A 12,767-nucleotide genomic window follows, 5' to 3' on the forward strand; every position below is an offset into this window, starting at 1 on the left:
TTACTCTGTGCCTCATCTGTTTTCATTTATCTTTTTTTTCAATCAATTTTGAACTTAAACTGTTAAAATTTAATGTTTTTAATTGTTTAAGACGTTTCACTATAGGAATGTAAAAATATAATTTCTAAACTTTAATTCTTCATTTTTTTTTTTTTTTTAAGAATAATATTTTTACTAATAATATTTCAAATGAACTATCAAATATTTCAACTTATTTGAAAAAATTTCATACAACAAAAATGAATGCTAATAGGCATATTATACGGTGAGAAATTGAGTTACAATTGAGAAATAATAAGTCAACAAATATCTCAGGTTGAATTCATTACTCTGAATGTGATTAGTAAATTCTTTCTATAAGGAAATGAGTTAGTAAGTCGAATAAACACTTAATTTTAATTGTTAATTATTGTTATTAATTGCAGGATTTATCATAATTAATGTTAAATATTAGATTTGTTTGGTATTTCGATAAATAATTAAGGTTTATATATATATATATATATGTAAATATGATAAAAGTACTAACTACTCTTTTATATCAGTTTAATATTTTATGTTTTTGAGTTAGCGAAACATTCCAGCAACATGAAATCTTCCAAATATAATTTTAAGTTATTATATATTGTTTAAAAATAGTAATAATATATGAATAAATAGATAATAATTACTTATTAGCTGGGATATTTTAATATTTGGATTCTAATTTTATTCAGCAATACTTAATATTTCGGTCAATATTTTATGAATATGCTTGTATATTGATTGAAGCATTGCAAAAAGACATCTGAAAATTTTTATTCAAAAAAAAAGGAAAGAAATTACGTTTTGAAATTTTAGCTAAAAATCGAATTAAATGCATGAAGCATCTGTTATTGTTAAAGCTTTTAAAATGAATAGCAGTCGAAATTAGTTGTGTTGTTTAACTAATTTTAGTTTTATTGATTTCACTTTTTTTTTTTGTATTCTCCTCAAAAGCGATACGAAAGTGCTAATTTAACAGTATTGTAAATGCTCAAATTGCTAAAATTGAAGAAATTTTGATCATTTCGATGAGTTTTTTTTTTTTGATTTTCTTTATATATTTTTCTTTGCTTCTTTTTGCAACATAGAACCTTTTTTATTCGTATTTCTTTTTGCCTTTAACATCACAGCAACTGTTATCGTGTTAAATATGCATTAATCTGTTATTTTGTCTTTTCTTGCAACATTATAGCTCTTGAAATTATATTGAGATATATATATATATATATATATATATATATATATATATTGAAAAAAATAAAATAATGTGCTAAAATATCGATTTAAATATTCAGTTAATATAATTTATTAATAATTGTTATAAAGTGAAAAAGAATGGCCAGAATTTTACAAACTTCTCTATTTTGTAAAAAATATCATGCGGGTATCATCAATTAGTTGATACCATGATTTGCAGATATTTGATGACGGCATCAATTTTATGTTATTCATATTTTAATTGTTATCTGTTTATTTCCTTATTTATTTATTTTTTTGTTTAAAATATATGAATTTGATAATCGAGAAAAAGGAAGATGACAGCAGAAACAGATGTCAATATTATCAATTCAATTATTACTGCTATTCCTGCTACAGCAACTTTTACTACTGCAACAACAACAACAGCAATTGAAACAGCTATTAATGCCATTTCTACAACAACAACAGCAACTACTACTACTACTACTGCTACTGTTGTTTATACTACTGATAATAACGTTCTTGTCACCTCTCCACTATGTGAAATAGGAACAACATTGGACACAGTTATTCCCGAATCGTTTATGACATCAACTAATGTCGTATTATCATCAATAACAAATGATTATGCAACACGAATTGAATCATTTTTACATAATGTAACGTATTGTTACAATTTTTCTTTCATATTGTTGAAAAGTAATTAAAATTGTTAACAGAAATATGTAGATTATAATGTATTACTGCTATTATAATTATAATGTTGAAATTATTATTACATTATAATTTTTATTCTTAATAGGTAGAATATGTTTATTATTGTTGTCATACAATGGGTATTAATTTTTAAGATAAATACAGATTTTAATGTTTGTTTGTTTGCTTATTTAATTTTCTCTTAATTTTTTGTTACAAATATGCTAATGAGAAAAAGGTATGTTTGAAAGAATGAAAGTGATTTATTACTGAATAAATTACATGTTTGTTAGATTATTTATGGTAATATTTGTTAAATCATAATGGATTAACTATCCATTTTGAATTATTGATATTAGATATTCTAGAAATTTCTTTTTCGATTTTCGATAATCATATTAACTATTAATTATTAGGCTCGATTCACTGGAAAAAAGGGATTGAAATGGAAGGAAAAATGAAGAAATATTTTATTATTTTAGTTTAATTAACACTCAAAATTAATTTCTTGGTATATTTAGTTAAAATTATACTTAATTATCAGTTAACGAATGTGAAGGAAATGATAGATAATTTATTATTGTTAAATATCGAAATATTTTAAATTGTTATATCATTTCTCACCATTTATAATTTGTTATTCTTTGAGAGAAATGGTGGAAATTTTAAACATAAATCAAATTCGAACAATTTATTATTGTTAAGTGGTATTTCCTAGGAATAACAAAATGAGATAAATAGGAATTGGAATTTTTGCTTCATATAATATGAAATTAGTTTGTATAATATATTGGTAACTTGTATTTCCTGAATAATAGTGGAATAAGGATGATGGAGATTAGTTGGTTCTTTAATGTTTAAAAAAATAATTAATTAGGTTTTTAGTTAACTGCAAAAGCAATTATACCAAGTAGATATGATAGGGAATCCGGAATATTATTTTATCTAATCAAGAGACGTTACATCATACATCCGGATAATTTGATCTGTAGATGCTTTTTTAGAATATAAAAAGTAAAGAATGGAAAAAAGTTGATTTTTTTTATTGAATTAACTGTTTATTACTAGATTGATTGATTGAAAGATAAATAAGTATTATACTGTAACGATTAATATGCTGTCTTTGTAGGAAGAAGAATTGGAACGATGTCAAAATGTTAGTTTAAGTGAAAGTGATATAATAATTGGTACTGGTGGATTAAAACGTGATATTATGATACAGTCAATTAGTGCTTTGCAAGCATCCACTCTTTCTTATGTGGTATAGATTCTATTTCTAGCATTTATTTGCAAAAATATTTGTGTTGTATATTTACTGAAATGTACAGCAATCAGTTTAATTTAAACTGTTATTGACTTTTAGATACTTCAAAATTCAAATAAAACTCCATATTGCTGTTGTTTTACATTTAAGTTTAAAGCTAATATTTTCATGCATAATTTCAGGAATGCGCGAATTCGTTACGAACTGATATTAAGCAAGGATTATCATCAGCTGAAGTGGTTAGGCGACAAAAGTATAATGGTTATAATGAATTTGAGATCCAAGATCATTATCCTATATGGAAGAAGTACCTTGATCAGGTTCTCAAAACTTTTTATTTTCTAGTCCTTATGTTAAAATTTTATCTGAGAATGATATGATGATAATTTGATTATGTTTAGCTAAGTTTGTCTCTTTTGTCTCATTATTATCAAACTAATTTGAGGCGTTTTTGTTTAGCTTACAATTATATTCTAACAGTAATAATAGTTGTAATAAAAACAAATATTATTATTATTATTATTATAAATACTACATTGAAACATTAAACTACCTTATTAATTGATCAAAAGACTCGAACAGTTTAATTTAATTTTTTCAGAAATTAAAAAAAAAAAAAAAAAAAAAACTTCCTTTATTCTTTTCAGTTCAATAATCCGTTAATCATTTTATTACTTACAAGTGCTGCAATATCATTATTAATGGGACGAGGTGAAGATGCAATAAGTATTACAGTAGCAATTGTTATTGTTGTAACAGTGGGATTTGTACAAGAATATCGATCCGAGAAAACATTAGAACATCTCAATAAACTTGTTCCACCAATGTGTCACACGTAAGTTTAACTTATTTTGCTTTTATTTTATTTTATCTATTTATATCATTTAAGAAATAATATGCCATTTTTAATCTTTTCACTTTAGAATACGTGATGGACATGAAGTACAATTTTTGGCACGACAATTAGTACCGGGTGATATTGTATTGTTAAATGTTGGTGATCGTATACCAGCTGATTTACGATTATTTGAGGTAAAAATTCAATTAAGCTTTAAAAATTGTGAAGTGTGATAAAATATTTACTGATTTATTTAATTTGATTAAAAAGAATTGTTGCTGTATTGTGATAACTTAATAATATTATACAATTTCATAATGACTTGTAACGTTTTTGATTTTATGTTTATAATTTTGAAGCAATCGTTTAACTTAATCATTACATTTTCTTCATATGTTCATTTCACATAACCTAGATACTTGATGGTTAATTTCATTTATTTATATTTTATATATGAAACGTGATCTGTCTAGCTCTATTTGACTATTTTAACTATTCATTTCTTTGAAGTGTATGATATGTTTGTTTATATGATATGTCGCTGAGCAGTTTGTTTATATATCTTTGCTTATAATATATTACAATTTGATTGAACTAAACAAAACAACTGATTCTAAATTTTCGAAATAGCTTTCAATGTATGCATGAAATTTATTGAAATTTCAGGCGTATGATTTACAAGTGGATGAATCTTCATTCACTGGTGAATTGGAACCACGACATAAGTATGTTAAATCATTAACAACTGATGGTGGAAATTTTGATCATACTGATAATATTGTATATATGGGTACATTGGTTAGAGGTGGTCATGGCAAGGTATTACATTTTGATAAAATTTTTTGTTAAAAAAAAATTATTGAAATTGAAAAAAGATTGAAAGCCACAGGTTGTTAGAAGGACTGTTATGATAGTCAAAAAATGATGAATTTAGTCATAAAAATTGGATTAATAATACAATTAAACTAGTTGGAATAATTTTGAACTAAAACTTGAAGAGAATTGAAATTTGTTTTTTTCTGAGCCATTTGAATTGCGACTACTTAAAATATTAAAACATTATATAGTTGATTCATTGAAGATGACCAATCACTATGGTAAAGTTACATGTATAAGTGATAATATTTGGAAGTATCAATATTTTGAATTATTTTTACTCATATAGAGTTATTTTTATTTGTGAATGATTTCTAAATTATGTAAGCATTGAAAATTGTCTTTCATTAATGTAATTATTTTTTAAAATTTTTTAGGGAATTGTAATTGGTACGGGAGCACATACACGTTTTGGTGAAGTCTTCAAAATGATGCAGGCTGAAGAAGTTAGTCAATTTTGGAGGGAAATAATATTTTTTCTTTTTCACCAATTTTTTAATAACTTTCAATTCCTAAATGATTGCATTTTTATAAATGCGAACAGCAGAAGTGTATTTGTCAGATTTGGGATTTTAGAACTTACCAACTTCGTAAACCAATTTAATATAATAGTATTAATTTAATATCGTAATACCAGTTTTATATGGTTTCATTATAATATATATTTCAAAAACATTGTCATTAGAACATAGTTGACATTTAAAGAAAATTTTCTTGCTGTAGCAAAGAATTTGATCGTATAGTTGAAGAGGTCTTCGAGATTTATCAATTAGGGGCATCATATATTTTGATGACTCACTGGTAGCATTAAATTATCAAAAAAAAAAAAAAAAAAAAAAAAAAAAGGAAAAAAAAGTGGCGAAACAAAATAAAAAAGCGAAAAAGAACGGCAAAGATTGTTCGTTATAAATTATTGTAAAGCTAAATGCTTTATAAGCATTTGATTTATAAAATATTCATTACATTAACTTAACTTAATTGGGCTGTTAATGATTAATTTTAATCTGTTACCTATTTATTTCTAATTCCCATATTTCCTGTTTTATTTATTTGAGCATGAAAAAATATAGATTAATTAATAAATACTGAAGAAATAATATTAATTAAAGCTAAATTTGTAATTATCATTATATTCATTTACGATAATAATTACTGTATTTTCTTTTATTGGTTTTTGAAACAACGAAACCTTTTTTATTTTTCTTTTCTTTCAGGCACCAAAAACACCACTACAAAATAGTATGGACTATTTAGGGAAGCAGTTATCACTGTATTCATTTGCAATAATAATTATCATATTTTTTATTGGTTTATTTCAAGGACGTAATACATTAGATATGTTTAGGATTGCTGTAAGGTAAGTTCAATTTGATTTGTATTTAATTGATTTTGTTGATAACTATGATAACTTGTGATTTGTAAAATATGTTAAATTGTGGTATATATAATATATGAATAGATGAATGCCACCAGACTGTTATCTTCATATAGAATATTTTGGAGGATAAGAAAAAAGGAAAACAAATATTTTAATATCAGTTATATAAATTTTAATGTCAGTTATATAAATTTCTTTTTTTTTTAATTCTATCGGATAATTTGAATTTCACTTTTACCTTTATTTCGATTTTTTTTTTTTATATATGGATAATAAATTTATGTTTCAAGTAATTAAATTAAATGGTGAGATAATGTATTATGATGAAATGTACACGTTAAGTTTCATTTTTAATTTTTAGTTTGGCAGTGGCAGCAATTCCAGAAGGTCTTCCTATAGTGGTAGCCGTTACACTTGCAATCGGTGTAATACGTATGGCATCTCGTCGAGCAGTCGTGAAAAAGTTACCAGCGGTTGAAGCTCTTGGATGTGTTACGGTAATATGCTCAGATAAAACGGGAACATTAACGAAGAATGAAATGACCGCCGTTGTTGTAGTTTCTGCTGATGGACAAATAGCCGATGTTAGTTCATAATTTATTAAATTGAATTCCAAACGAAAGAAGAATGAAATTTGGAAGGAAGATGATTGAAATAACAAATTAATGGTTGAGTAACAAATTAAAACGAGTGGCAATGAACGTAAAGTTTTTTTATATATTATTTATATTATTTCAATGTATAGATGGTTTACATTAATTGGACGATGAAGATTAATTTAATAACTGATAATGGTGGTTTTTTTTCTTCTTATTTTTGCTGGATTTTTGAAATAGTTTGTGAAATGATGTTTGAAATTTTCGCTGCAAGTAAATATGCAAGGAAATGAAAAATAATTATTACGAATTGTTAACAGTTTTTAATCTTCTCTAACATTAACAGAAAGTATTTCTAACAGAATTCTTTGAAAATTTTATTATTTTAATCGAAATTTATGGTTTTGTTTTTTTTTTTTCTAATTTCTAGGTATTAGGTGTTGGATATTCATTAGAAGGTGGATTATGTACAGTTGGCAGTGAACGCGTTGTCGGTTATTCACATCCATCGATAAGTCGTGTAATTGAAATTGGTTGCATTTGCAATAATGCAATTATATCAGATGGGATATTGATTGGACAGCCAACAGAAGGTGCTCTTCTAGTTCTCGGAATGAAGGTTATTGATTTTTGGATGAGATTAATTTGCTTACTTCATTCATATTTTTAGTTTAAGATTTTAATATTATTCATCTACAGTTCCAATTCAATAAATAGATTCAGATATGAATATAAATTAGCATTTTTTATATTTCATTACTTCTTCAAGTACAGATTTGAGTATGATTTATATGTGAATTTAGAATAATAATTACTACTTTTTAATTTTTGAAATTGCTTAAATTGTTATGTTACAGTTAGCTTTACGGTTACTATTTTATGTACGAGTATGTGGTTATTGTTTATACAGGTTGCATAATTTTAGTTTCGAAATATTAGTATGAATTTTATCTTTCAGACGGAATTGAATGAACAAGTGAAAAATTACAAGCTAATCAAAGAGATACCATTCACATCAGAAACAAAATTTATGGCTGTACAATGTGAACATATTCGAGTTAGTCTTAATTCTAATTTCATTTCAACATGTCTGATAAGTGTTCCTTTTTCAAATAATGTTATACTGAATAATCTTAATTCAATTTACCTAATTTTCGGCCAAGAGACACATTTGAGATAGTTTTTGTTGATTTTTCAAAACAGTCTCCAAAATTTTAGTCTAACGGACAAAGTGAGCTATTTGTAAAAGGTGCTTTGGACCGTATACTGGAAATGTGTACCGGATATTTGGAAGGCGATAAAAATCCGGTTAAACTGAATGATGCCGCAAAGGAACGTTTCATGGAAACAAGTCGATCTCTAGGTTCACGCGGTTTGCGAGGTAATTTGCAAAAATTTGTCCTTCATGTAATTTCATATTATGCGTTAATTATCCTTGTTAGTGACAATGGTACATGTAAATTATAAATCTTTGAAATTAAAAAAGTTCAAATTCTTGGTTTAAATTTGCTTTACTTACACTTCTCACTGTTTTATTCTCTATCTTACCTTAAATTATGCTTCACTGTATAAATTTCATTAAATTAGAGCTTTAAGTAAGATGAAATATATAAGAAGGATTGGAAAAGAATAATTCATTTTCGTTCTTCTTTTATATTAAAAATTTTTTCTATTACAGTAATAGCTTTGGCTTATGGCTACAATGAACGAGAATTGTGCTATGCTGGAATGGTAGGTATTGTGGATCCACCAAGGCCAGGTGTTGCAGAAAGCATTGAAATTGTCCAGTCAGCTGGTGTTAAAGTTAAGATGGTTACCGGTGACGCTCTGGAAACAGCCTGTAGCATTGGTATAATTCGGAGTTTTTGAAATATTTTTTTCTTAGATGACTTAAATAATTTATTCATTATTGATTATTCAGTTTTAGCTTCCAAGTTTTATAGTAGAAAATTTTCCTTCTGAAACTTTTAAAGATTTTGTTTTTTTTTTTTTTTCAGTTAAACTTATAATCCTTTTATATAAAAATGACTGCATACAGTGTTATTACAGGTGCTCATTTAAAATTGTTCACTGAGGGTGATGCATGCTTATCCGGTTTTGAAATGGACCGGATGACAGATTTGGATTTGGAACGAGTAATTAAATCCGTAACAATATTTTATCGTTCTTCTCCGAAGCATAAATTACGAATTGTCAAAGTTTGTTTGCTTCCTAATCATTTTTTACAGGAAATTAATGGCTTATTCCAAGTAATCAATTTTTATTTCGCATTTAAATCTAAGGATTAAATTTACTGAAATTTTCGCTTTGACATCATGTAGTTCGTCTTTTATGACAAATATTTACTTTAAATAAATTTTATAACTTACTGATTGTGATTCAAAAACTTTAATGTTATCTCAAATTTATCATTTTTCACTATACCATAACTAATAATTTTCTTTTAATTTTACCAAATTTTAGTTTTAATCTAATTTTTAAGGCATTACAAAATTTGGGTGAAGTAGTAGCAATGACTGGTGATGGTGTTAATGATGTTGTTGCATTGAAAAAAGCCGACATTGGTATTGCAATGGGTTCTACTGGTACTGATGTGTGCAAGGTTGTGATGGTCTTTGTGAAAATTTTATCATTTTAGATCATTGAAATGATTGAAATAGCATACGCATATGTTTTCATATAAATTTCATAAACTCAATAATCAATTTTTATCTTTAAATTTAAATAACTAAAAGGATTGATTTTGTATGAACTGCATTCATTTAATTAATTGGAATTCTTTTGCGAGATAGTATTCAAAAAGAAGAACAGTACAATTAATTGGTTGAACAAATTTTTTTAATAATTTACCTAAACACTAGAAAAAGTATACATATACATTCTGTTAGATATAAAAGTATTTAGCTATTACATTACAGTAGCTTAGCTTTTTTATCTTTGTTGTATTTCAGGAAGCAGCTGACATGATACTTACGGATGATGATTTCTACACAATTCAGGCAGCTGTTGAAGAAGGCAAGGGCATTTATCACAATATCACTAATTTTGTACGATTTCAATTAAGCACGTTAGTTTTTTATTACTTTTTTTTTTCATTCATTTCAGTAATTTTTTATTTTTTAAATAAAGAAATCAAAATTTTGTTTTTCCAAAGTATCATTTTTTATGACTTTTCCTGAAAACATTAATTTTTTTTGAGGATTTTTTTAAATTAATTTTCAATGTACTGTTGATAATTCAGAAGTGTAGCAGCTTTATCATTGATTGCAATTTCGACATTATTTGAATTTGAAAATCCGTTAAATGCAATGCAGATACTTTGGATTAATATCATTATGGATGGACCACCAGCGCAAAGTCTTGGTGTTGAACCTGTTGATAGAGTAAAATTTAACTTAGATAAAGCATATCAATTTTTTTTTTTCATTTCAAAAAACTTTCTTTTCTACTCATTTGATTCGATGCTTGTTTTTCCTTGATGAAAACTTTTGAATATATTTTGGAAATATAGGTATTTCTTTTCATTTTATTTTCTAAATTCAATGGATTTTCTCGCGGGAGATAGATTATTTTCATTTTCCCAACAGACAATATCATAATATAAAATCAATTGACTTGACGAAATTATTGTAAGCAGAAGCAATGCATCAATAAGTTAGATTGATTTATTATTTATTTTCGAATTTTAGGATATAATTCGGCAACCTTCACGAGATGTACGACAACCGATGATAAATAATGCATTCATAACTAATATTTTTATATCTGCAGCGATTATAATTGCTGGAACACTTTCCGTTTTTTATAAAGAGGTGAATAATTTGCTGAAATTCCAGATCAAAAAAATTTTTTCCTAAAAACAATTTTTTTCCTTTTATTTTTTCTTTCTTACTTTCAATCCAACTTTTATCATCAAAGGAATTAAGATTACTAGTGTTATTATCACCTATTAATTACTGTTAACCACTACCATTGATTATTAATTGTACCTCATATTACTGTTGTGACTGATTATTAATCATTACTTGAATTCCAGAAGTTATTATTAATCGTTAATTAATTTTAACTTATTAATTGTTAAGAATTAGTTATGATTATTTCTCGTATATATATAATTATTTCTGTCGATCATATTTATGGTCTTAAATATTGAATATTGAATAGTGTTACTTTGTTCTTTATCTTGATATTTTCTCGGCTGTAAGTTTTTTACAAATAATACAAATTGATCTATATTTTAAATGTAAACTGGCTTTGTTTTTTTTCTCTTTTAGAATCTTATGAATTTAAGAAAAATTTGGCTAAAAAAAGCTATGACATCTAAAAAGCTTTTAGATGTCGGCAGATAACGAAGTGACACCACGTGATACAACAATGACGTTTACGTGTTTCGTTTTATTTGATATGTGGAATGCACTTGCTTGCCGCTCAAGTAGGAAATTAATTTGGGAAATTGGTTTATTGAGGTAAGCTTATATTATTAATTTCTATATATGAAAAGAAAGATAAATCCAAATTCTAGACTTCTTTCTGATTTCAAAACTTTTTATTTTATTTAAAAAAAATGGAGTGTGAGTTTTCCATAGAGTGAATTCAAGAATTTGTTTTTTTTTATTTATGTAGAAATAAGTACAAATGTGAGAAATTTGATTATTTAAAAAAAAAAAAAACATTTTAATGCATTTTTATCTTCCTTTATAACGTTAAACTGTAATTGAATATTATTAAAAAAGGGAAATTATAATTTTGTAGATGTTTCTTTTTTTTTTTTCTTTTTCAGAAATCGTATGTTTTGTTTTGCTGTATTTGGATCTATTTTTTGTCAATTAGCGGTAATATATTTTCCTCCGCTACAAAAAATTTTCCAAACTGAAGCATTGAGTTTGTATGGTAACTTATTTTTCTTCATTTTTTCTTTTACTTACAAAGCTATTCCTATATTAAAATACGAGCAAAAAAATAATTAACAATATTAGATTAGCTTAAATTTAGGTAATTAAATTCTGGGGTTTTAAGCATTTAAATCTTTTTTTCGGATATATTTAATCCTTTTTTTTTGGCTGTTGCTTTTTTTCTCTTATTCTTATCTCTTAGTTCATTGAAGTCTTGCTCATATAGTTTCTTCCTTTTTTCTTATTATCTTCTACATTTGAATTTATTCCTTCCTGCTATTATTATTAAATTTTCGAACTTTAAAGTGGAAATAAAAAAATTTTTCAAAATAAAAAACGTAAAATTTTATAAAATACATATGAAAGATCAATTTTCTACGTTTTCTTTTGTTTATTTATTTGTCTAGACGGCGGGAAAGTGTTTTTTATATCAGATAATTAATTTATTATTAGCAAATAAAAATATAGGAACTGAAATGTATGATATATAAAAATATAGGAACTTTTATATAGGAGCTGAATGATGTAATATTTTACAGTAATATAAAGCAAATTCATTCAATTCACTATACCATTCCATTAGCCTTATAACATTTGTGTTTATCACTGATTATTATAGATTTAATCTTTCTCACAGTGCTTACATCAACAGTTTTTATTGTTGCTGAAACAAGGAAATATTTGGAATTAAAAATGAAGAAAACGCCATATATGATTATCGATGAACCAACAAATTTTTGAAACTTATCAATTTATGTGTTATATTGAATAAAATTTAGTTGAAAGTTTTATATCATAAAAAAAAAGTTGAAGAGAAATTCTAATGGTCTTTTTCTTCTTGATCTATCGTCACCGATCGGAATAAAATGATTATGTAAGCTGATAATATAAACTTCATTATATCCAGATATCACTGTTACACTTAGGTACCTTGATCATTATAGTAACAGAACTTTAATAACATCTCTATTTATGCAGGTTTTTTTTTTTCTCTCTCTCTCTC

The 12,767-nt window shown here is 25.5% G+C and overlaps 1 protein-coding gene across 2 annotated transcripts; it reads left to right on the top strand.

The window, feature by feature from the left end:
* Positions 1–1,559: 1,559 nt before the first annotated feature.
* Positions 1,560–12,505, top strand: Bma-pmr-1 (the record flags this gene model as incomplete). 2 transcript variants are annotated; one of them, XM_043080109.1, is made up of 21 exons in its annotated part: positions 1,560–1,883; positions 3,050–3,181; positions 3,367–3,504; positions 3,832–4,019; positions 4,108–4,216; positions 4,689–4,841; positions 5,276–5,344; positions 6,113–6,255; positions 6,638–6,860; positions 7,303–7,491; positions 7,831–7,929; positions 8,091–8,253; positions 8,551–8,721; positions 8,922–9,070; positions 9,355–9,474; positions 9,824–9,939; positions 10,114–10,255; positions 10,562–10,684; positions 11,208–11,338; positions 11,653–11,762; positions 12,384–12,505. In XM_043080109.1, the coding sequence occupies 21 exons, from the start codon at positions 1,560–1,562 to the stop codon at positions 12,503–12,505; spliced, it is 3,114 nt and encodes a 1,037-aa protein (XP_042936043.1). The 2 variants fall into 2 exon arrangements, with proteins under 2 accessions (XP_042936043.1, XP_042936044.1); XM_043080110.1 differs by having other exon boundaries at positions 1,809–1,883.
* Between the last annotated feature and the right edge of the window lie 262 nt (positions 12,506–12,767).

Source organism: Brugia malayi (assembly GCF_000002995.4).
Source record: "Brugia malayi strain FR3 genome assembly, contig: Bm_v4_Chr3_scaffold_001, whole genome shotgun sequence".
Classification (NCBI taxonomy): Eukaryota; Metazoa; Nematoda; class Chromadorea; order Rhabditida; family Onchocercidae; genus Brugia; species Brugia malayi.